The following is a 27229-nucleotide window of genomic DNA, read 5'->3' on the forward strand; positions in this document are numbered from 1 at the left end:
TCCACTCCAGACCCTGTTTGCCTGGGTATCAGCAGCGGAGGCTGCAGAAGATAGAATATTGCTGAACAGCGAGTGTTGCTGTCTGATTCTTGCTCTGGAAGTTTCGTCTCAGGGGTGTACTCCACTGTGTGAGGTGTGAGGTGTCGGTCTGCACCTAGTAGCAGATGTCTCCCAGTTAGGCTACTCAGGGGTCAGGGGCCCACTTGAGAATGCAGTCTGTCCGTTCTCAGATCTCAACCTCTGTGCTGGGAGATCCACTGCTCTCTTCAAAGCTGTCAGACAGGGGCATTTACCTCTGACGAGGTTTCTGCTGCTTTTTTTTAGCTATGCACTGTTCCCAGAGGTGGAGTCTACAGAGGCAGGCAGGCCTCCTTGAGCTGCGGTGGGCTTCACCCAATTCGAGCTTCCTGGCGGCTTTGTTTACCTACTTAAGCCTCAGCAATGGTGGGCACCCCTCCCCCAGCCTCGCTGCTGCTTTGCAGTTAGATCTCAGACTGCTGTGCTGGCAATGAGAGAGGCTCCATGGGCATGGGACCCTCTGGGCCAGGTGTGGGATATAATCTCCTGGTGTGCCATTTGCTAAGACCCTTGGTAAAGGGCAGTATTAGGGTGGGAGTTACCCAATTTTCCAGGTGTTGTGTGTCTCAATTTCCTTTGGCTAGGAAAAGGAATTCCCTTCCTCCTTGCGCTTCCCAGGTGAGGCGATGCCTCACCCTGCTTCAGCTCTCGTTGTTTGGGCTGCACCCGTGGACCAGAACCAACTGTCTGACATGCCCCAGTGAGATGAACCCGGTACCTCAGTTGAAAATGCAGAAATCACCTGTCTTCTGTGTCGCTCACGTTGGGTGCTGGAAGCTGGAGCTGTTCCTATTCAGCCATCTTGGGCGTGCCCCCACAAATTGATATTTAATGTTCCATTGGGATTATCAAATCCTGCAGGCCTAGGAACCAATCTAGCCCCCTTACAGGTGACTTTGCTCAGCATATGTTAGTCTTAGAAAGAAATGAGAAGGTATACTCAATTCCCAAATTTCCAAGTTGTTGGAGACATCTCAAAATGGCCCACAAGTACAGACACACAAAGTAAATGATGATAGTAACACCAGATACATACTCATTCCTCACATTTCAGAATCTCCAGGAGACTACTCAGGCATTCACCCTAATGTCCTTGGTGCTCAGTCAGACATTTGACATCCACTAATAGCATTATTAGTCTTCTTAAATCAAGTTTCACAGAGCAAATTGGCAGGCAAATTCATACACCTATCATTTTGAGGGATGGAACTGAGCAAAGATCCTTTTCTATGTATGAAAGCACATTTGTATAGTGGCTTCTGGGAAATCTTAGGTTCTTTCAACATTGTGTTCTCCAAGGTCTGAAACCTCTTAAAAATAATCAAACCAGTCTCCCAGAAAAATGATTCTGGTATAGTTTTTATTGAAATGAGCAAGGAAAAGACTTTTCCTTATTTATGCCAAATGCAAATTATGATTCAGTCATTCAGAATCCCAGCTATATTGAAAATTCCATATATAGTGTTTATAATATTCTGCTTGATTCCTATTCCCCCTGCCAGCAGAAAAGCAATTTTGTTTTCTGAATTGTGGTTTATCTCAAGCAATAAAAAAATTATCCAGTATTTGCTATGCATATTTTAAACTGGAAACTCTAAGAGGCCAAATTTTGCATTCTTGGTTATAAAATGGCCAAACGCTATTTCTAAACTTCTGAAGGACCAAGAATTTCAGTATAGGGAATAGTCACATATAACTTTTAACTACTGAATATGCTAATACGATTACTTTGTATTACCAAATAAAAATATACAAGCAACATCCTCCTGTGATCATTTTAGCTTCCAGCAATAATTTTATTTGTCAAGAAAACACAAGATGCTGGTGGGTCACTATCCTAATTATGACTCTGAAGTGAGCAAGTGCTCATCTTCCCTGAACAGTGTTTCATCACTTAACCCACTTAGGGGCTGTGAGGTGAGCTCAGGTTCTTCTACCAATTACCCACGTGACCCTGCACAAACCACTTCATCCCTGGGGCTTATTCTCTTCCTTTGTAAAATGGGGAAGCCAGGCTAGGCTAATAATCTGACATGCACTCTCAGCTCTAAAATTCTCTGAAATTAATATCTGCTGAGCAGCAGGCAGAAAAAAAAATCAATAGTTTTGTTCAGAAGAGCAGGGAAATTCTGAAAAACAAAGTAAAAAAATTTCCCTTCTTGAGCCTTTATTGAGATGTTTCACAGCAACAATTGCCTTCCTTAATCTGCAGCCAAAATTCAGTCACGAAGTGAAATGGTGCTCTGTGATGGTAACTCAACTTCCATATTTGAAAAGCTAAGCAGTGACTATAATCAGTTGCCAACAACTATGTGGTACCTACTGATCAGTGACTACTGGGTTGCCGGGTATGACAGCACAGAGTCTTCCTTTCTTCATCTGCCCAGATTCATCATCACATGCTTATATGCACACAGTACAATGTAACAAAGGAAAATGCTCAATAGTATAAGTGAAAGGCTTCTGACCTGCTCATATGAGAGAAGTATCATTTCTGAAATATTCCATTTTTCATCTGAAATATCATGATCTAATAAGACCTGTTGTTCATTCATTTGTTTATTCATTCATTCAACATATTTAAGAATCTACTATGTTTTGGGCATTTAAAAATGCTATAGAAACAGCAGAAAATAAGATAAGGTCCTCTTTCTTAGGAACTTATTTTCTAGAGAAGAGTAGGATAATTACAGATCATGGTAAGAGGAAGAAAATAAGTGACTGTAGAACAACTGACATAATTCTCTGTGCTTAAGTTTCATTATGTATATAATAGAAATAATAACAGTACCTTACCTCAAAGGGTGGTTGTAAGGACTCAGCGAGTAAATATAAAGAACAACGCCTGGCACGTAGTAAGAGTTTAGTAATGAATGTGAGCTATTTTCATTGTTGTTGTTGTCACTGCTAGTGATGCTACTATAGCTGCTGCTATTTTACACTGAGTGGTCAGAGAAGACATCTCAAGGAGATGCTGAATTGAGACCTTGATGACACATAAAGGAAGATAAGGGACAGTGTCAAACCAAAAGGGGGAACAGCAGAAAAAGCCCTGGAGGGGAGAATGAGCTTGGCATTTCCAGGAACATGAAGGCCACTAAGAGTAAACAGAGCATAAAACAAAAAGAAGCAGAGCCAGACTGGGAGAAACAATAAACAGCCTGAATTTATATTCTTTATGCAGTGGGAATTCACTGATGGGTTTAAGTAGAAAGACCATTTCGAGGACACTGTGATAATCCAGGTAAAAGATGATGAGTCCTGGGTTAGACTGTGGTGACAGAGATGAAAGGAAGTGGATGCATACATTATACTCTGGAGGCAGAGCTGGCATGAGCCATAGAACCTCTTCATGATTGTATGATGCCCCATAGTACTACCACCTGATGCTACTCCACACAAAAGCCCAAGACAGGAAGGAAATGTAGGATTTTCAAAAATCTGATAATGTTTTATTCTGATCACATGCTAAATTTACAATATTTTGGATGTGTTGGGTTAAATATATGGTTCAAATTAATTTTGCCCATTACTTTTAATGTAGGATTGTAAATACAACAAATAATTAACCACTTAATGAACAGAATTCTCTTTACAGTCAAACAACTCTAATCCTTAGATATCATGCAGCCTTTTTCTCATTATTACATGGTAATCAATAAAGTTTAAAATACAGAATATAATCAAGGAGGGCATTAAAGAATCATGCCTAAGAATGAGAGGGACCGTTTAGGTCTACCAATTATGAGCTCTGGTTACTTTAGACAAGATAATTAACCTTTAGCTGCCTACCCTCTTACAGGAGTTTGTGGGGATTACCTGAGATAAGGCATGTGTAAAGTGCCTGGCTCCTCATGCATATGCAAAAATTCTAGCTATTATTTTTATTATGAAATCAGAAGGGCAGACTGTGGGAGAAAATAAATAGGCTATGTAGTCAGATGTATGTTCAAATTCAGATTATAACACTTCTACATGGGCAAATTATTTTATCTTCTGAGTCTCAGCTTCCTCACCCATAAAATATGGTTAATGTAAGGATGACATTATGTTAGCAATGTAGCACAATACTTGTCATTCAAACAGTTCCTGTTACCCTATCCTCCCCACAGATTAATCTCCCCTTCAAAATACTTGATACGGGAAAAACAAAAGTCTAAAGGACTCTAATGTAGGTATTAACATTTACTTATTTTGGATAATATTTATAGTTGTGACCAGTGTAAATCAATATAGACAGCAAAATAAATTTTGCCACACAATTTGATAAATTTTTTTTTTTTTTTTTTTTTACAAAATTGTCATCTGTATGGGGTTATGCAACAGAAATGCAGGGGTGGTAGGTAGGAGGGAGACAAGAACAAGATACAAAATCATTCTGTTGCCTGGTAATATAGTTATAGAACCATTAAGTTTTTTGCAGACGCAACTTTATTGCAATTATAAGTAAGTCTGTAATTGGAATCAGAATATCTATTATATTATTTCCTAAACATATTTAGGAGAGTCCATTTATATAACCTTTCCACTCAATGGTTTCCAAGATTAGGCATTAAAGGGACCATATTAGCTGCTCAAGTTTCTTGACTTAGGTTGAGGTCATTAAACAAGCAATCATGCTTGCAACAGTCAAAGAATCTAATAAAAGAATATTAACAGGGAAACTAGACAGAGACTTTACAGGTACAACTGCAGAACTTAGGTGTGATTAAAGTTAGGTACTACTAAGATGGAATTACAAGCATTAACTACTATCCTTTTCAAAGGCTTAATCATTGAAAGTCCTGAATATATATACACACACATATGTATTTGTATATATTGTTTTGATACAGAAGCTTAAGAATACACGCGCGCGCACAGACACACACACACACGTGTAAGCTTCTTAAGCAGGTGGAGCAGCTCCTGGAAGCACACGAAAAGCTTACAGAAAGGCTGAGATAGATCTAAGGCAGCTTTACTAAAGGACAGTCAATTCAAGATACCACAGATTCAGTGCTTCCTTCCTGTTTGTATTCAGCCTTTTCATCTCTCCAGATGGCAAATTGACTGTGATTGGCTTAGCATGGGCCATGTGCTGACTTTTAAGTCAAAGAGGGGCATGGTAACTTGATGGAGCAGTCCCCTAAGACTATAGGGGAAGGCGGAGTTCTCCAAAGGAAAGCAATGGGCTTAATGCATAGACACACACACACACACACACACACACACACACACACACACACGTAGGCTTCTTAAGCTGGATCAAAATAATTCTTGGCTGAATAATTTAGATGTTTGTATTTATTTTGTTTTTAGTGGTATCTTAGTCAGATAGTTCATTTAATTATAAATGCAGAAGCAATTACTGCAGTGACAAAGAAGGTCTGAAATCCTATGTTCTGCATTGTTGGAGCAAAACGGTCACTTCAAATGTTCGATTGCGAGCCTGACAGCAGCTGTTCAGAGACAAGGGGAGAAAGCTCATGAAAAGAAGGAACCACCACTCTGGAAACAATAAACTGAGTGCTTGAAAGGTAAAGACTTACAAATTACATTTTCAAATATGGCACTGAAAAAATCAAACACCCTTAAAAGCATGGAAACTACAGTGGAAACTATTTAGCAATACCTCTCAAATTTCTAGATCATGACTGCAGTAACCAGAGGAAAAATGAAATTTTCAGTTGCATTAATACACCATCCCTGTACCGAGTGTTAATGCAGGCTCTGTGCAGTGGACAATCTGCTCTTTCCAGCTTGGCATCTGTTTCTCCTGGAAAAAGCCCATTGCTTTCCTTTGGAGAACTCCCCCTCCCCCAGAGTCTTAGGGGACTGCTCCATCAAGGCTCCATGCTCCTCATTGACTTAAAAGTCAGCACATGGCCCATGCTAAGCCAATCAGTCAATCTGCCATCTGGAGAGATGAAAAGGCTGAATACAAACAGGAAGGAATCTGTGGTATCAGTCAAGCTGCCTTACCTCCTCCTCGACCTTTCTCTAAGCTTTTCATGTGATTCCAGGAGCTACTCCACCTGCTTAAAGAATATGCTCAGCCTTTATACTATGGAATCTTGGCAGAATCATTTTGGTCCTCTGCTGGAAGCCAAATACTGTCCCAACACCCATCTAATGTAAGTGGGCACTGATGCCCTACCCAGACTGGCTAGCCTTCTTCTAGAAGCTAAGCCCTGTTCCCTCTAACCTCAACCACTAGCCGGCTTTTCTGATCGGCATGGAATGATGACCTGGAACCACAGTGCAATTTTCCTGCTTAAGAATAAGCAGCACCCGGAAACTTCCCCAACAGGCCTTACTTGCTGGATCAGATCTCTTCTGATGTTAACAGCTGCCCTACACAAGCTCTGAGTCCAGCATGTTCTGGGACAACTGTGGATTGCAACTCTAAGGAACTTGCACAATAGCCAAAATGTTTTCCACATCCCTGCCTCCCTCTTCATCACCCTCCTGTTCATGCAATTGTGATGCTAGCTCATTACCTCCAAGTCCATCTAAGTTATAACAAAATGTTATATACCCCTGATGATGTAAAACATGGTTATCTCCTTCAACAATTTATAGTTTTTCATTATACAAAAGGGTTCACACTTTTTAAAAGAATTCTAAAAATGAAGATTAGGAAATGTCACTTGTCATATGGAGACTTACTCAAGGTCAGAGAGTCGGTGAGCACCAAAGCCAAGACAACGTTTCAAAATTGATAAAGTTCAACTCATATCTAAAGCTCTGACACTGATAGATAGATTCATGCATTCACTCAACAGTTAAATTTGACCTCACCTCTCCCTTTAACTCTATCCTTTGCTGATCTATTACACCTCAACAGTATTTCCAGTCAAGACCTTTCCCTACCCCTTCACAGCCTTGTTGGATGCTACTTAAGTGTCAAAATACTCTCCTTGGCCATTCTTCTTTGAAGTGATACCTACAAAAGTTTCGAACATATTCTCTATGTAAAAGACCATTATATGTCTGACACTAATCTTTTCAGCTATATGCTTAGCTCAATAATAATAGATGCTATAGATGCTTAGGTAAAGGGGATGGGACAGGCACAAGGGTACGGGTAAGTGTCTATTAGATATGTAGCTCTAATATGAGGAAGTAACATGAATGACCCTTCAGGGAAGTCCCTTCTGTGCACTAAATGTTTACTAAATTTTCTATTCCAATATAAGGCATTCAAAAATTCCCAGAACTTTATAGTCTTGTCTCTATCCTAACAACCACTAATATATTTTCTCATCAGGACCTGTCATTAGTAGACAGGGTAAATGACATGTTTAAGTGCCTTTGAGGGAATTGATTTAAAAATAAACAAGTGTAAAACACACCACAGCAGTTATTGTCTAAAAAAGGAAAAAATTAATGGCTTAACATTTCTTGAACTCACGCTAAATTGTGACAAGCCCCTGAAGTAGCACTACAAATTCTAAGTGGTGGATTCTGAAGAGTATTCCTGACATTCAGAAGAAAGGATATCCTTAAGCAGTATTACACGCAAATCTATAGGATGCCTAGAGTTGGGCCTCACACATACTAAGCACTCAATCTTGTTGGCAGCCAGCCTTGGATATTAACCTAAAATAATCATCATCTTCGGCATGCTGAATTGCTTGGAAATAATAAAACATTTACTGATGCCATTTCATGCTTAACTGGAAAAGGAACCAGAACAATGAAAAACAGAATTTAATGACATCTCCTTAGGAATAACCCATAGATAACTTCATCTGATAGAAGAATTAAATAGTATATTTGCCAACATAGATGTTTACAAATTGACACAGAAGCAGACTGCACCAGAAATGAGGGGTTGCAACCACCAGACATCTACCAAGCATCTCCTAGCAGTCTCAATTAGCTTAAAGCACAACTGACTTGCAGTGGCATTAAGTTCATCTCTAAAAATCCACAGGAAACAAGGCATACTGATACTACGGACTGGATTCTAATCCAAGCAAAAGTGGTAAAGTAGTAATGATACTCTTAAAAAAACAACTGTATCAAAGAGCTTTTGACTGTCAAAGAGGGGAATACCAGGCCATGTCAGACATGTATTCCGGATTTCAGGAGGACACACTGCAATTTATTATCAAGACCCACAAAGTGCAGAAGCCCCAACAGTGGTCCAAAGCCACAAGCTGAGTAATTGTGGAAGGCCCTGATAAGTGGGGGAGGTGGTCAGGGAGGGGTGAAGGAGTTGTATTTAGAGACCACTGTTGCTTCACAGGAAGTACTTGAAAAAGCACAAGATTAAAAAAAGATCACAGGAAAGGTTGAAAATAGGTTCACATCTTCAACAGTGAATATTAACAGATGCACAGACATCTGAGACTGGAGGAAAGGTGTAAAAAATGTTAGAGACCACTCAAATTTTCCCCCTTTCATTTGGAACACAAAAAATTGATGAGATAAGCCTGCTGCCTAGGTGCAATGTTGTTAACAGATAATAAAAGGCAGAACTTCTCAGCTCCAACTTCTACTTTGCTTCAATTGTCTATCAAGGATAATCATCTTAAGACTGGAAAGGTCAGAATGAACATTAGTTAGAAGACCTAACCAAAAGACAAAGTAGGGGATTATTTTAAGAGGAAAAAAAAGAGAAATCAGCACCTAACTGCTCTAAATGAATTCCTAGCTTATAGCAAATACATATATATGTAGATATATATATATATAAAATTATTTTCTAACCTACAGAACTGTGAGAACCTTCAAAATAGTTAAGTGAACTATTACTAATCAGAGATGAACTATGGTGAATGAGAGAGGAACTAAAAGATGAAGACAATTTAGTTATCGTTCAGTATCCATGGGGGATTGGTTCCAAGACCCCTTACAAAATCTGCAGATGCTCAATTACCTTACATAAAGTGGTGTCATATTTCAAATAACCTACACACATTCTCTTGTATTTTTAAAATCATCTCTCGATTACTTATAATACCTAACACAATGCCCACACATCATTTGCATGGATTCAACATAGTACTTGGTGTGTGGCAAATTCAAGTTTTGTTTTTTGAAACTGTGGAATTTGTTTTTTTTCTGAATACTTTGATCCATGATTGGCTGAACCCATGGATATGAAACTCAGGGATAAGGAGCGCCACCTGCACTCTCCCAGTGTTCTAAAAGGAAGATAGATCGTGAAGATCATAAACCACTGTTTTTTAAAATGGGAGTCTACAGATGTGCTTTCAAAGTTCACATATTTACAAAATGGGATCTACTGCTTCTAAAGGATTTTTGGGAAAGATCTGAAAATTCAGAAGTTAAAAGAACATTTCTGAAAATTCAGTTAAACATGGAACTGAGCTTAATTATTTTGAAAGCAGTGTTTCTCATACAAAGGATATATTCCCAAAGACCGAAAAGAAATGTTCCCTCTAAAAAAGGTCCTTTACACTGGATAAATCTGAATAATGTTACTGGTCAATGAGTTTGAGGCCAATGCTAGTCAAACATTAAGTGCAGCTGATTAATAGACTGCTTAAAAGGGAGGTGGTGACTGGTGAGGACCAAATCCCTTTTCTTTCTTTTCAAAAATAGAACCCTTAACATCTGGATTTCAAAAAGGCTTTTGGGTAGGCCCTATTGTTATAAATGAAGACACATGATTCCATGATTATGAAACAATATGGATTCACAACTACATAGTTGACAAACATACATGGAGGGGTCTCACGTACTAAAGCTATTCTTTGGTCATCCCTGCCTATGAGCCCTTCTGAAAGAGCCTCCCTTGGGTCACCCTTGGACTCTGTCTCTCCTTCCATTTCCTGGCCTACTACTTGAGCCCTAGGTGTCAGGGTCAACATGGAACACCTGACCAGCCAGGCCAGCCAGATCCCTTTTAGAGAATGCAGATTTGTGGTCAGCCAACTCAGCACCAAGCAAGTAATACCATGGACAGTTGGGCTGGAGGGAGCATCACGGCATTCTGAAGCCACTTGCACACCAAAGTTAGGAAGTGAAGGAGCAGACATACAGAGCCAAAAAAAAAAAAAAAAAAAGGCAATGCTGGGCAGAGTGAGAGATCCCAAAGATCCAGTTCAACGAACCTCAGCTGTGATACAAGAGGATCCCTTAGAGTAAATGCCTAACTTAGTAAGGGCTCTGGGTCCAGACTGCCTGGATTCCAATGACAGGATAAGGACACATGACATGATTAATCAAAGTACAGATGACATGAAAAAAAAATCAGAATTCAAGAAGATTTTGACAGGCTGAATAAGTTGAAGGTTCTATACTAAAGGCCTAAATAATCAACTGTGTAAATACAATATGGGAGACACCTGACCCAGCGAGGCATGTATAGTATAAATGTTTTTACTGCTTTTATTGCTTTCTTATCAAGAAAAAACTTGCTAAGAATTTGAGGTGTCTCAGAATGGAATTTGAGCTGTCATAAAACGGGGTGTGTTCCCTTCACTGTGAGGTATTCAAGCTGTATCAGCTACTGTGTTGCATTAAATGACTTCTAAGTTCCCTTCCAACTCTAGAATCCAAGGATTCTATCCTTTTATTTATTTATTTATTTATTTATTTTAAAGACAACTATAAGCTTATTAAGAGAAACACTGATACAGTGCAGGGTGCAAGTTTTCATCATTTTGTACATGGAAAAGAGTATTATTAAATTAGTTACTATAAATGCTTGTAGGATAGTTAACCCCATTGACTTCAGTAGCAGTGTGTTCATAGGAAGATAAAACTGAATTATAGCTCTGAATGAGCTCGGCCTTAAAAAGTACTGGGGAAAAAATGAATGAACAATGATGAAAGTTATCTGAATCATTACAACTTTCATTTTTAGAGATATTTACGCATTTTATAACATACAAACATGTAGATATATGATTGGTTCCAACAGACTAGTCCTTGTTTTATTACAAGACACAGAAACACCCAAATAACATCATTATGCTGCTACATTAATCTCAGAATGAGTCAGTGGAGTTTAACTGGCACCTGCTTCTTACCTCCATTGTGACTTTGCAAGAGAGGAAAAACAACTCACCTTTTTTTTTTTTTAAACAAAATCTCAATCATCAAAATCATCCAGTGAAGAAACTAAAGTCTTCCTGCCCATTACAACTTTGTTAGGGACATCAGTACAGCATGCACAGCAACATACACTGTCCATAAACAAGAACAAGTGTTTTATCCTACAGAACCAGACACTACCCAGGGTAAGGAAAGTGTGACACTCTCATCTGCCTGCTGATAACACGGTGCAACAACCAGGTTTGCAAAATACCAACAAGCTCATTAAACAAAGCTAGAAAAAAAGGAAACCCACAAAAGAGCATCCAAGAACTCCAGCATGCCCTAACTCAGACTCTGAGAATGGGTGTGGCTCTGGGATGGCTCATCTACCACAAGCACTGTGGGCAGTACTGAAGAACCTACCAAGACTGGTCAGATGAGACTGGCTCAATGAGCCAACAGTCATTTTCACAAAACAAAGTAAGGAATGGTCGGCGTCCTTCAGTTTGTCAGGATGTAGCTAAAGAAGACGACAGAAACCTCCACTAAACAGATTAAGCAAGGATGTGTGAATGACAGCTGGTGGGCTGCAAAGACTTAAAAGACCCAGCACAATGCTCAGTGACATTAAAGCAATGACACCTACACATGTGTGAGATTGCCGCACGCCCTACTCAATCCACAGGTAGAACAAAAACGATGCGAGGGTGGATGAAACAAATGCTTCAAGAACCTTCTAAAGCCATTAAAAAACCACCCCATGCAGAAAGTACCTCTTAATGCAACGTTTGTACCGAGATGCTACTACTACTAATTAGAATCATGAAATTAGCTCTCTAGACCTGCTGGAATACCATCTGACCACTGCCATGCAAGGTATGATGGGCATACAGATGAATATAAGAAAACTCCACGAGACTTCAAAACCACTCCAGCATTTTTAAAAGCTCAGTTTCCAAAATCTGAACAGCTTGATCTTATCCCAGTCACTCACCAGATGCAGATTCAAGAAACATTTGCTTAGCACCTACTTTATAGTAAGTGTTTTCATTTAATATATCCAGTCTGGAAAATGTCCCTGCAGTTTGGAGCACCTCAAGAGCCAAAACAACACAGTGATGACATAAAAGACTGCTCTCATCAACTCTGATTGGGCAGCAAAAAGTCCTGGCAATGTAATTATCGATCCCAAACAGAATAAATCCATACAGTTCTCAGATACCTAAAATTCATAGCGATGGGGAACATGTATTACACTAACAGGTACATTTACTGAAATTTTAAAAAATATTCAGAGAAAAGAAGATGGGGGAAACAGAAGATGGAAATTCTGAAATCCAGATTTTAGGATGAATGCAATACTCTAAGAGAATAAAATAAATGTCTACAAACATATGTATTTTTGGCACATGGGACTTTTCTCACTCCTTTCTAAGATGCAAGCTGGTTTTCATTCCTTCATCCCAGTGTTTTCTATTTCGGTAAATGGCACCATTGTTTTGGGCTCGGGGCCCAAAACTTTAGTCATTTTTGACTCCTTTTTCTTAAAATTCCATATCCTATCCATCAACAAATCTGTTGGATCTATCTTCTACCTATATTCTGAATCTTGACCCCTCCCCCTCATGTCCACTGATGCTTAGTTGTTGAAGCCACTATCATTTCTCCTTGTTTCAACCCTTACCCCCAAGATGAAATCAGAATCCCTGGGGTAGGACCAGGGGTCAGTATGTTGAAAACTCCTTGGGAGATTCCAATGTGTAGCCAGGCGTGGTCTCCTCACTATACAACAGGCAGATGACTCGCTGGTAGGTATTACCACTTTATCAAAGAGAAACAGGAGTCTAACAGAGGTTAAGTGACATGCTCAAGGCCACACAGCTTTGAAGGGCCAGAACACACATACCACAACAGGCCTATAGGAAGTCCCAGTGCCTCGTTTCACTTTCTTGCCAGTCAATTATTTATAGGGCATGAGCTTAGGATGTTAAAGATAGCTTCCAGTGTAGTCATGCCACAAAAAAAAATATGCCCTACTTGTTATGTGGCTACCATGTCAGGTCATCTGGTACTGAGCAGACCAAAAACAATTTATTTGCTTCAATGAATTATTTAAAAGGCCAATTTTAGCTGAACATATGGAAAAATGTCTGACCTTCCATAAAGAAATCTACTAAGTTCAGACTGAAGCCTTTGTATTAGGCTTAGTTAAAATGAAAATATATAGGAGAGTGGTTCACCAACCACAAGGATAAATTCCACAGGGAAATTCACTTAATAAGTTCAAGGGGGAATTCAATTTGGTACCTGGGGAAATTAAGAGGTTTTTTTTTTTTTTTCTTTTGCTAATTGTATTCACTTGGAAGTCAACAAAAGGCCAACTCATGTAATGATTCTTTTACTAAACTTTAAACAAAAAGATAGAAATCAGTCGCCATCTGGGGTTAAATTGAGCCAACAAATTCAGAACTTTCCCTCCTCTACAAGATCAAATTCTGGCTTTTGAAAAGAATTTCCATCTGCAAAGTACAAATCACATTATCACTTAATAAAAGGAAAGTCTAGATGCAGAGACAAATAAGGATAGAAGAGAACTATAAAATAAACAGCAATCACAAATACTGGACACAATGCACTTGATCTACAGTACTATGGTGTTTTTCTAATCCCCAGAGCTTCACGTGATAATCCTCCCACCCAGCAGGGGCCACCGGCAGCATCCTAAAGCCAGAACCCAGCGCCCATCAGAGTGGCCACCGAGAAACACACTGGCCAAATAAAGAGTCTCAAAAATTGGCCTCATCTCAGCAATTAGGGAAGGCAGGTAAATTGGGAGTTTTCACATTTTGTACATTAACCTATAAAAGATTATCTCATGTCATAATGGGATAAATCAATAAATCTAGACTAACGAAAACATACTCCTTAAAAAAAAAAAAGTTGCCACAGAAATTTCAAAGACTTTTACCAAGTTATTATGCTATTTTTTCAGCTCCAAATGACTAAATATTTGGGCTACAAATATAGGCTGAATAAAGCAACTAATTACTACAACATTCTAAAAGCAAGCAGGTTAGCAAAAAACTAGTAATGACACTGCAGAAAAGCTCATATTGAACAAGCTCCCAGAGTAGATATAACACCAGCTAAAAATAAACTAAATGTGTTGTACTCTTCACTTAGTTGTACTGAATTGAATGTTCAATTCAGAATTTTAAGGAAAGTCTTCAAAACCTAATAAATAGTATTAATGTATGACCTTGATCATTTCTGAGAGGGGAAATTAGGAGTATAATCAGTCCTATTAGCTAATTGGATGACATACAATTTACCAAAAATATTGGGGGTTTTTTTGGTAAATATTTTTGGTAAATTGTTTATCACCCAGCTACCTAATGCTCTTGGTTTCCTGGCTTACAACCTATATGGTTGTATACAATTTATTTCCATCCTTTCTGCCAGCAAGTAAATTCAAGGTTCTACACCAGTGTTTTCAATACCACTGCACATTAGAATTACCTAGGAGATAAAATATTAATGCTTGGTTCCTATCCCTATAGACCAGAACAACTGATTCCACCATTCTGGGATGGGTTTAGGAATCTGTATTGTTTAGAAGCTCCCTAATTATGAAGCCAGGGGTGCGCATCACACGATGTGGCTATAAAAACAACCAACATTTCACAAGTCTCCCACTGCCCTATCCACATTGGACACACTTTTCATTAAAGATAGCAGAGGTATTCTTCCTCATGTCATTTCTCTAACATTTACCCACAACAATGAAAATCAAGTTAGGGAAGTTGACTTAAGTCCACTGAGAATATTTATCACAGCCATATTGGCACAGACGGTAGACTGAACCCAACTTAAACTTAACATATAGAGCAGCCACCAGGATTGGGTAAAACTTAAACCCATTTCATTTCTTTGGTCAGAGATAGAACATGGCCTAGGTTAGAAAAAAAAAAAAAAAAGTAGAGTGAGACAGACTAGAAGGGAACTGGAAAGGGCCAACTAGTCACAGCCACTGGGATGACAATACAGTGGCAGAGCAAGAGATCCAGGAAAAATGGAAATGGGCAACAACTACACTCAGAACCGAAGATCTCCTGCATGGGGCAACAATGTGGATTCAGGTGAGTTGGTCAAAAGCAATTGTGGGTAAACTGCAAACAAATGATACTCAGAAACCTTGGCAGGCCTGGTCTGGCATCAAAACTGATCACAAATGCTGAGCACTGGAGTCTAAGCTAGGGTTGGGAACCAGCATCTCCTCCTGTCAAGAGCAAGACAGGGCCCCAATCCTGGAGCTCTATAAGCTGCTCAACAGGCACTCAGGGTCAGGGAAGTGGTGACAGGGTGTGCATGCCTCATCTTTAGAGTGCTAAATCAGAGCTCTTTAAATGTCGATGGTAAAGATTTTTGGGACTAAATCTATGTGGGGTTGAGGAAGGGACAAGGGAAAAAGATGGTCTGTAGAAGCTGGAAGATTTGTTTTATACAATGTTAGCTTTATTTCAGGACCAGAATTATCCACAGGGACCTAGGTCAATTACAGAAGCTGAACTGGTCTAGGCTGGCATCAGAACAAACCATCTCTTTGACTCACCCCTGCATGCATACCACTGTTTGCTTGTTTCATTCACAAAGGTCAATCTTGTACTCTCAACAGGTCTGGCCCACTAAAGTGGTATTCTGGTCCAGAACCCAGGCTGACTTTGGCCTTCTTAGTGACATTCTGAGCTGTCACTCAACTAATCTGATATTATTGAGCACAGCCCCAGATGGATCAAGATCAGTCATCTCCTTCAAAGAGAGTTCACACAAAACAATGAACAGAGGCTCAATTTAAAAACAGACACCTCTCTTTGCCAAGTCAATTAGAGGTCTAATTAATCCATGAAGCCAAGTTCGATATAGTTGTCCCTTTAGAACAAGTGATGGTGATACTGTACATAAAAGAATACTACTTAGAGCTTTACCTACTTCACATCTCATGCTAACATTTAAATAAAAATGAATAGGAAGACATGGCAGGGTGTTTTATCATATATATTTTATAAGAGATTAAAAAAATGGAAACAAAACAGGCTACAAAAGATGCCACAAGGTACTTACATAAAATCTCTAAATTGCCACAAGGGCCAAGTCAAAGGCAGTATTATCTAAGCACCAATATAATGTGTGAGGTTTTATACACACGTGATTGCCTTCTGTTGTTAGGAAGGGAGCTGAAGACTTAAATCTCGAGATCTACGTATGTATTTCTAATAAGCTTACTTTGAGCTATGGGTTTCCATTACAAAATTTTATATTCTGAAAAATTCTAGTAAATCCTAACAAGTAAGCATACGCTAGAGGTATAATTTACAACTATGCTGTTCAATACAGTGGCCACTAGTCACATGTAGCTACAGAGCACATGAAATAGTCCAAATTGAGATGCACTATAAAATGCCCACCAGATTTAGAAAACGTAGCACAAAAAATGTAAATTATCACTTAAAAATTTTTATAACAATAAAATATTGAAATATTTTGGCTATATTGAGCCCAAGAAAATTCATATTTATAATACATATTAGTATTTATATGTTAAATACACTATTACTTGTATTATTTAACATTATATAGTATTAAAATTCACTTAACATTTCTTTTTACATTTTAAATGTAGCTGCTTGATTGTGGATCATGTTTTATTTCTTTTAGTGCTGATCTGAGATATAAATGCCGATTTGATAGGGTAAGTAGATTCCATGGAACTATTAGTTAAATCTAGCTGGTCTAAATTTCACCTTATTCCTAGCAAAAAGGAGAAAAAAAGAGTATTATCTCAGCTATCCTGTCAGAGCCACTATATGAAACCATAAAAGTAGTAAGTTGGAAGCAGAGTCCACAACACATCAGCAGATAAAAATGAACCATTCTTTCTCAAAAAGTAGTAAAACCAACATATACCTGGTCAAATCTTATTAATTTAAAACCTCATTTTAAAATACTTTGCTTTAAGGTATACAATATAATTTTAAAACCTACAGAGACAAAAAGAACTGAAAAACAATATCAAAGTAGAAATAATTGAAGAGGGAAACTAAGCATACATGACTCAATATAAGAAACATGCCAATTCTCTTAATATAAATTTATAAACAATGCAATTCCAATAAGTATCTCAACAGTTTTTAGCTTGATTCAATGACATACTCATAAATTCAAATAGAAAAATACACCTATGGGGGGAAAAACAAAAACAAACAAACAAACAAAAAAACAGAAAAACCTAGAGAAAAGAGCAAAGAAAATGGGACAGCTAAGATAATATTTTTTATTATGTTGCAATAAAGGAATTTGATACCAGGAGCTAAAAGGGACCAAAATAAAGAGAGGTGAGAGGGAAGGGAAACAGAGACTGACTCCAGAAAACAACTCAAATATATACATAAGGAAGCACCTCAAATCAGTGTGGGAAGAAAGGATTATTAAATACATGCTTATTATGACAGGTAAATAATTTGAGGAAAAAATTAGATGCAGGACTCACATTTCACCACAAAGTAAATACCACAGGAATTACTAATATAACTGTTAAAATGAAACCCAAAAGTACTAAAAGAAAAACATAATTGAAAAATTATCTTGAAATGAAAAATATGACATTAAAGCAGAAATTTAAAAAAACAGAAAGATTATACTTCATAAAAATTAACTTACATACTGCTAAAGCACTACAAAGTTAAGACAAACTATGAATAAGGAAAAAGGTAATATCTTTAACATACAAGTTCTTAAACTTCAATACAAAACTTTATAAACAATTCAGAAACAAATCACTACATTTACCAAAATATGTTCAACCTAATAAAGCAATGTAAACTTAAAGACTTACTTTTTACATTCTATATTCATAAGGATGAAGAAAAATGCTATGCAATGCTGCAAAAGGGATAAACAGGCACTCTCATTCACTTTCAATGGGAGTGTAAACCAGTATAATCTTTCTAGCAATTTTCAAATATGTGTCAAAAGTCATAAAAAGATATATACTTTTTACCCAGAAATTCCATGTCTAGGGACTTTGAAAAAACCATCAGAAAGGTGTAGAAAAAGATACAAAGATGCTTGTTCAAGAGTTTAAAAAAACTGAAATGACCTAAATGCCCACCCATAGGGTTCTTTAGTAAGTTATTCTGTACTAACATAAAAATGCTAAGCTGTCATAAAATTAATAAAATTGATCTGTTCATTCAACAAAGATTTACTGAGCTGCTACCAAGTGTCAAGCACTATTCCAGGCATAAAGGATAAAACTAGCGACAGACAAAATTTACACAAATCTATAATGGCACAGATAACCATAAATTTACTAAAAATAATGCAGATTACCTCATTCTTCCTAACAAATATATATTTTCTGGAAAACAGAAAGGATGTATACTAAAATTCTAACATTGTAAATATATAAATTTATATGAAGTATACAAAATTTTATAATCACGATGTGATTTGGATGGCATAGTTTGAGATGAATTTTATTCTCTCCTGCAAGACTTTTTGAAGCATGAGTTTTTCCCAGTGATCAGGTAGTACCGCTATCAAGACTCAAAGTTAAGCTCTTCCATTAAAAACAAAGCTCAGAGTCATCCATTCATTCAGCAAATATAGAGTAGTGGCTATGTGGCAGACAAAACTAGGTGTAGAGGGTACAGCAGTGAACAAATCTCACAAAAACGCTCCTTTAGTGGTGCTAATTCAGTAGGAGGGGACCAAGTGCATCTGGATTTAGTTCAGAGTATTTTACAAATTGGATTATAAGGCATTTTCATCTTTAGGGCATAGATGCATTCATTTAACCAATGCTTGTGCTCCTACTAAGTGCCAGGCAATGTCCTCATGCAGAGCAACATATCAGTGGACAAACCAGACAAAAACCCTTGCCCTTAGGGAGCTTACTACCCAGAGAATACAACCATTGGAAGATTTGGGCTCCTTTCACTAAGAGGTAAAGAACGAAGGGAAAAGCGGTGGCCTTCACGTCACTGACACTCTAATGAAACCATGTGAATAGAGAGATCCACACAGCAAACATTTCATTAACTTCAAAAGCATCCTCTGACCTACACAAACGTTCCCATAGCTGTAACATAGGTACATGCTTCAATTCTGTTTTTGAAATGACAGAAAAAAAAACCATGAATTCGGCACTGAAGATACAAAACCTAAAATAACTAGATCTAATACACTTATATCTCCAAAATTACACTACGTAAAATGACACCTATTTTGAGACTTTCAAATATTGATGCATAATAACTGGTTTTTAAAGCAACAAAAACCTTAGTCATCTTTTACCTAGAATAGCCTCCTAAATTTTTTATTTTATTTATAAAATTTATAAATTATTTTATTTATAAAATCTATAAAAATTGCTTTTGATTCCTTTTGTTACCTTTTATGTAAATAAAACATAGTATTCTACATAGTTAAAACATTTTAGAGTTGCCATTTAGAAAAACAATTCCTAAAACAACTTCTGGACACATCACTTAGCACATATTTTACATAATAAAATAAATGTTGTTATATTTTAGCATTATAGTATTCAACAGAAGAAAATGCAAACCACTGGATAGGTATGTGAAGTTTTTCTGTGTGTGCATTTCTTTAGTTTTGAACAATTTAATCCTTATTATATGTAAAGTAGGAGCTCCAGAGCAGTTTCTATTTTATCCAAGCCAGAGCCTTTGGTCATCTGAGAACTTCACTGTGACTGATTCTGTTGCCTGCCTGATATAGTTTGGCTGCGTCCCCACCCAAATCTCATCTTGAACTGCAAATCCCACAAATCTCACATGTCATGGAGGAACCCAGTAGGAGGAAACTGAATCATGGGGACAGGTCTTTCCCATGTTGTTCTCGTGATAGTGAATAAGTCTCACGAGATCTGATAGTTTTATAAATGGAAGTTCCCCTGCACAAGCTCTCTCTGCCTGCTGCCAACCATGTAAGATCTGACTTACTCCTCCTTGCCTTCTGCCATGATTGTGAGACCTCCCCAGCCATGTAAGTCCATTAAACCTCTTTCTTTTGTAAACTGCCCAGTCTCGGGTACGCCTTTAAGTGTGGAACTCCCTAGAGACTTGTTGAATGGCTTTGACCAAAATGCTGATAATGATACGGACAATGAAATGCAAGCTGAGGTAGTCTCAGATGGAGATGAGGAATTTGTTGCAAACTGCAGCAAAGGTGACTCTTGTTACGTTTTAGCAGAGACTGGCAACATTTTCTCCCCACCCAAGAGATTTGTGGAACTTTGAATTTGAGAGGGATAATTTAGAGTATCTGGTAGAAGAAATTTCTAAGCAGCAAAACATTCAAGAGGTGACTTAGGTGCTGTTGAAGGCATTCAGTTTTAAAAGGGAAGCAGAGCATAAAATTTTGGAAGGTTTGCAGCCTAACAATGCGACATAAAAGAAAATTCCATTCTGTGAGCAGAAATTCAAGCCCGCTGTAGAAATGTGCATAAGTAAGAGGAGCTGAATGTTAATCACCAAGACAATGGGGAAAATGTCTCCAGGGCCTATCAGAGACTTCGTGGCAGCTCCTTCCATCACAGGCCTAGAAGTTTAAGAGGAAAATATGGTTTCAAGGGCTGGGCCCAGGGCCCCTCTGCTATGTGCAGTCTAGGGACTGGGTGCCCCTTGTCCCAGCCACTCTAGCTGTGACTAAAAGGGGCCAAGGTACAGCTCAGGCTGTTGCTTCAAAGAGTGGGAGCCCCAAGCCTTGGCTGCTTCCACGTGGTGTGGAGCCTGCAGGTGCACAGAAGTCAAGAACTGAGGTTTAGGAACCTCTGCCTAGATTTCAGAAGATGCATGGAAACGCCTGGATGCCTGGACAGCAGTTTGCTGCAGGGGCAGGGCCCTCATGGAGAACCTCTGCTAAGGCAGTATGGAAAGGAAATGTGGGGTCAGAGCCCCCACACAGAGTCCCTACTGGGGCACTGCGTAGTAGAGCTGTGAGAAGAGGGCCACCGTCCTCTAGATCTCAGAATGGTAGATCCACCACCAACTTGCACTGTGCATCTGGAAAAGCCACACTCAATGCCAGTCTGTGAAAGCAGCCAGGAGGGGGACTATACCCTGCAAAGCCACAGAGGCGGAGCTGCCTGAGACCATGGGAACCCCTCTCTTGCACTGGCGTGACCTGGATGTGAGACATGGAGTCAAAGGAGATCATTTTGGACCCTTAAGATTTGATGGCCCTGCTGGATTTTGGACTTGCATGGCGCCTGCAGCCCCTTCCTTTTCGCCAATTTCTTCCATTTGGAATGGCTGTATTTACCCAATGCCTGTACCCTCATTGTATCTAGAAATTAACTAACCTGAGTCTGATTTTACAGGCTCATAGGCAGAAGGGACTTGCCTTGTCTCAGATTAGATTTTGGACTGTGAACTTTTGAGTTAATGCTGAAATGAGTTAAGACTTTGGGGGACTGTTGGGAAGGATGATTGGTCTTGAAATGTGAGGACATGAGATTTGGCACAGGCCAGTTGGTGGAATATGGTTTGGCTGTGTCCCCACCCAATCTCATGCTGAATTGTAACTCCCACAATTCTCATGTGTCATGGGAGGAACCTGGTGAGAGGTAATTGAATCATGGGGGTTGGTCTTTCCCCTGCTGTTGAGATAGTGAATAAGTCTCATGAGATCTGATGGTTTTAAAAATGAGAATTTCCCTACACAAGCTCTCTCTTTGCCTGCTGCCATCCATGTAAGATATGACTTGCTCCTCCTTGCCTTCCGCCATGATTGTGAGGTCTCCCAGACATGTGAAACTGTAAATCCATTAAACCTCTTTCTTTTGTAAACTGCCCAGTCTTGGGTATGTCTTTATTGGCAGTGTGCAAATGGACTAATACACTGCCCAATAACCATACACCTTTTTCCTTTTGTAACACAGCACTGGGTAATGTGTCCACCAGGAAATTTCCATTTCCCAGCTTGCCCTGCAAATGTAAACCAATGCAAAATAAGCATTAGCTTTTGTGTGGCACTTTCTGGAAAACCTGTTTGTCTTTCACCTTCCATTTTCTCCTGGCTAAAACTATTGTATATGATGGCTGGCACCCCAGCAACCATGGTGTGACTTTATGGAAGTCAAACTCTCAGGACGGTGAAGCAGAAAGGCACAAGGAGTCAACATCCCTTATGACTTTGTGTAGCAAGCACAGCCAACCCTGACCGTCTACCTCCATACTAGTTTTACAGGAGTGAGAAAAACTATTTTGTGTGAGCTACCATTATTTCAGTCTGTTTCCAGATTACAAATGCTAAGTTCAAACACCTATTTGATTTATCTGGGGCAGCTAAATAAAGAGACCTAAAATTCTTAGTCTTCTGCTTTACCTACTCTTGCCTTCTGGCGAATTTTTCCATCAGGGTTTCAACTATTGTCTCTCAACTCAAGATTCCCAAGTTTGAGGTTTCCCACATCTCATCTCAAAATTTCCAACTACCTTTGAAACACGTCCATTTGTATGTCCCAATTACCTCAACATTTGAATTAGTATAATCTCTTATTTTACTAATCCTTCTTCCCAATTTCCTTATTGTTTAATAGATTTTCTCAACCAATCAAGTTCAAGACTGTAATGGAAATTTCTTCAAAATGTGTTTCACCAGCACCAGGGTATCTTGGGAGGCTCATTAAGAATGTGAATCCCCAGGCGCACCACAGATTTACTCAACTAAATCCTCATGAGCCAGCCCAATAAGATCCTTGGTAATTTATGAACATATCACCAATATGTTATTACCAATGAAATATCAATATGCTATTCCCAATAAGATCCATGGTAACTTATTAACATTAGAATTCTAAATTATTGCTTCAGAATTGCCTTTTTTAAAAAAGTCCTTCTCTCTCCTGCCCTATGTTTACTAAATATTCACTAAATAGCAAAGTCCTATAATATGATTGATATAATTTGTCTGTGTCCCCACCCAAATCTCATCTTAAATTATAGTTCCCATAATCCCCAAGTGTTGTGGAAGAGACCTGGTGGGAGGTAATTGAATTATGGGGGCAGGTCTTTCCTGTGTTGTTCTCATGATAGTGAGTAAGTCTCATGAGATCTGATGGTTTTATAAAAGGCAGTTCCCCTGCACACGCTCTCTTGCCTTTGCTCCTCCTTCACCTTCTGCCATGATTGTGAGGCCTCCTCAGCCATGTGAAACTCTGAGTCCATTAAACCTCTTTTTCTTTATACATTACCCAGTCTTGGGTATGTTTTTATTAGCAGCCTAAGACCAGACTAATATAATGACCTTTGTGACCTCATTTCCTACTATTCTTCCTCTCACTGCTCCTAATTCCAGATTCTCTCCTGCCTTGGGGCATTTGCTCTGGCTGGAATACCCTTTCCCCAGATCCCTATTAGGCCAACTTTCTTATTTCCTTCATGCCAACTTTTCAATGAGGACTAGCCTAACTAACCTGCTTAAAATTGCAATCCATCCACCCACCTTAAACATTTTGCTTTCTCTTCATTTTCCCCATAGCATTTACCACACAACAAACTCTATAATTAGCGTATTTTGTATGTGTTTTGTCTCCTGCCTCACTAGAAAGTAAGCACCTCCAGGGCCACACTTTTCCTCTTCTGTTAACTGATATATCCCAAGTGCCTGCCTGTAACAGTAGTTGAAATTCAGTAGACATCTGCTGAATTAGCTAATGATTCAGTCAGAAATCTGATTCTTCCCTTCCCACTCTCACTGTTCCACTCCAATACTAATTCTGACTTTTGTCATTTTAAGACTGTTTTGCAACAGTCTATCTACAATACTCTTTCCTCCAAACCAGCCAACACACTTCCAGACTTACTAAGTTACTATTTTCAGGATGTCCCTCCCTTATAATGATGTGGCCCCCAACTGGCCCTGTTAGATATTATATATCGGAGTTACACTTAAATAAGAAATTAGATTCAATGAACTCTACGATCCTGTTCAAATATTTGGTCCTGTGTCCAAATGACTCACCTTGGCATTTAAAATGCTCTGTAATCTGGCAGCAGTCTACCTATCCAAACTTATAGCCTACTCCTTCCAAGTTTCCCTATGCTCTCAGCCAATTTCCTTAAGAATTCTGAAATAAGCCGTGTTCACTTTCCCCATTTGTTCATGTCATGACTGTCTTCAACACTATCCTAACTATAGAAATAGATGTCAGTATCCTTTAGGATCCTGCTGCTCAGACTGTGATCTGCAGGCCAGCATCCTTCAGCATTACCTGTGAGCTTCTCAGAAGTGTAGTAACTCTGGCCCGACTCCAGACTTCCTGAATCAGACTCTGCATTTAACAAGATCCTCAGGTGATTCCTATGAACCTTCGAGTTTGAGAAGCAGTGTGTGAGGGCTCAACTCAAATCACATCTCAGTGAAATGTTCACTCGGCAGGCCTCATGTTCAGGAATAAGTATGTACTAAATTCCTAGTCTTCCACAGGTCCTGCGTCCCCCACGGCATGCACAATGTTCCATTAACAACATCCCCTCTTAGACTATTTATTCCCTCTTAAGTCCTTTCTCCCCAGTTTGGTTGTAAACAACTTACAGGCAATGACAGTCATACATCTGGCCAATCTGGATGCAGGGAACAGAAACCCATTCAAGTCATTTCAAGGGGGTGGGGGAAAAGAGCTTATTTTAATGCTGCTTGGGAACTAGGGCTATAAAATTCGGGGAGGGCAGGCTTCAAGGTCTGGCCACCCTCTCTCAGGATCTGTGTCTGCCCATCCATTCCGTTCTCTTTGCCATCTCTCTACTCACCCAGTTTCTGCTTTCTTCTATCAGCAGCATTCCCATGGCCTATTATGGCCATCCACTCTCTCCTCTACCAGCCTATTCACCTCTGTTCCCTTCTGCTTTGACTCCAAATCTCTAACTTTAATGTTTCCAAGAGAGATATGATTAACACAGAGACTCTTTTTGAGCCAAACCACAAGGTTACAAGTGTCTGAGTCACATAAGAATTGGTTGCCCCTGGGTCAGGAGCCAACCATAGTCCAATCAGCTGAGGCCAAAAAGGCTGCAGTTCAGAACAAGGCCCTCTAAGCAGCAGGGCTTCTCTCAAAGGAGAATATTCCTTAGGAAAGGTAGGACTATATTTCTTAGGAAAGAAAAGTGTGGGCAGAGCAGGGAATGAGCCACAGCGCCAGCCCCACAGAATCATCATTTGTCTTCACCACCATCCCAAGCACAATGCTGAAGTTATAATAACTGGAATCAATCAATATCAGGGGAAAGAGTTATTCACCAAGCACCACTATGGCCCTGACACTGTGCTGGCCGCACACGGAATACAAAGATTAAACAAGCAGCAGTCCTTCTTTTCCTAGAGTTCTTAATCCAAATGTGTCACTGAACTAGTTACTTGACCTTGGGCAAATTACTAAACCATAATGGGCCACAGTTTCCTCAACTATCAGATGGCACTCCACCTTCACCAACCTCCAGGAGTGTTGTAAGGTTCCATAAGGTAATCATTGTAAAAGTACTTTGAAAAATACACAAATCAATCAAGAATAGTACTGCAGCCCTGTAATCCCCTCACATGCCACAGGTTTTGCAGTGCTCTCAGATTTTTTCTCTTCCCCCTATTTCCCACAATATATGACCCATCAATTGCTGTTATTTAAAAGAACACCACCAACTATTACTGTTATATTTTCATACCTATATGACTAATTTCACCCAGAAGTGTAAAAAAATGAATTTTTAGTGTGCATTTAAAAAATATTATAATGTATTCAACTGTGTATGTAAAACTGTAATGCCCTATATAAGTATTTTTTGGTGTATTACAAAAGACAGTGTATACCGAATTCCTATGTAGAACACAGGCCAGTTTTGACTCTTGTGTGGCCTTCTCCCCATAGCAGTTTCATTTAATATTTCCGAAATACTGCAATCAGAAAATTTCAGGGACCCTATTTTTACAGGGAGACCCTAAGGAGAAAAAAATGACCTGTCTCCACCCCTGAAATCCAATTCTCCTAACTTATACATCTTTTTTTTTTCTAAAACCACTTTACCACCGTCTTACATTAAAAGATGGAGGTGGGGAGGAAGAGCGGGAATCAGTGATAATGGCAAGATAGATTTCTGAAAAACATGTTATTCCACCCTCTGCAGGATTCAAGTACAGGTTTATGGGAGAAGACAAACAAACCTTGGGATATTTACGGTCTTGGCTTTGACGCGAGCAAAATCAAATAATATTTACAGAGTGCCTGCCACATGGCAGGCAGGATGTTGAGGGCTCCTCGGATACGATGAAGAGTCTGGGCCCTGGGAAAGCTTACTTGCTTCTACCCCGGAGCATCTGTTGCTCAGTGTTGACAACTGTGGCCATTCAAGAGCTGGCCCCAGGTGGAGCAAAGAAAACAGCTTCCACCTGGCTAAAAAGTCAGCTCAGCTGGTGGAAGTGAGGGTTTCGGGCAAAAGGGAAACAAAAACGAAACCTCAGACGCGAGCCGGTGGGACTCCGCTGCGGGGGGCAGAATTACAGAAGCTGTAATGCAGGGGACCCACTCGGGACCCGACCCCGACGCAGGCTCCCGGCGCTCCGAGAGGCAAGGGACTACGGATCAAAGGATTCTGCAGCCCGGGAAAAGCAAACTCGCTTTGCTGGGAGCTCAGAGAGGGGGTTGCAAAACGGTGGGCGCTGGAGGCAGAGGCGGCGGGCTGGGGATCTGCTCACTAGGATGGAGAAGCTGAGTGGAAATCGAGCTGGTGGGGAGGGAGGTGGGCAGGGCGAGTGCGCTCAGTGACTGGGACCTAATGGTCACACTGCGGTGCTAAGCACGCCTAGGGGCTCCCGCCGAGAACACCCATTCGAAGGTACTGGAGCCTGGAAAGGGTCTACGAGTGCACTGAGGGCAGCGCGGGGGGAAGGGTCCACTAGGGGCTGGGCGCGACAGTCGGACTGCCGACGGGGAAGAGGTGGGATGCGGTCTCTTCCAGGATAAACACACACACTCACACGCACACTCGCTGCCCGACCCCGGGTTAGCCCCGAGCCTCAGCGGCCCCTCACCCTCGGCGCGGGAGCGGATCTCCGACACGGTCCTCCGCATGGTGGGCAT

General features: G+C 39.7%; 1 protein-coding gene across 1 annotated transcript in view; it reads right to left on the bottom strand.

Annotated features, from left to right (window-relative positions):
* Positions 1-27223, bottom strand: part of ATP8A1 (ATPase, aminophospholipid transporter (APLT), class I, type 8A, member 1) — a 292825-nt gene extending 265602 nt beyond the window's left edge. Inside the window, exon 1 of the mRNA XM_011968920.1 lies at positions 27181-27223. Within this exon, the coding sequence (XP_011824310.1) occupies positions 27181-27220 (40 nt within the window). The 5' untranslated portion in view covers positions 27221-27223. The remainder of the gene's footprint in view (positions 1-27180) is intronic.
* Between the last annotated feature and the right edge of the window lie 6 nt (positions 27224-27229).

This window comes from Mandrillus leucophaeus, unplaced genomic scaffold (assembly GCF_000951045.1).
Source record: "Mandrillus leucophaeus isolate KB7577 unplaced genomic scaffold, Mleu.le_1.0 Scaffold865, whole genome shotgun sequence".
Lineage (NCBI taxonomy): Eukaryota > Metazoa > Chordata > Mammalia > Primates > Cercopithecidae > Mandrillus > Mandrillus leucophaeus.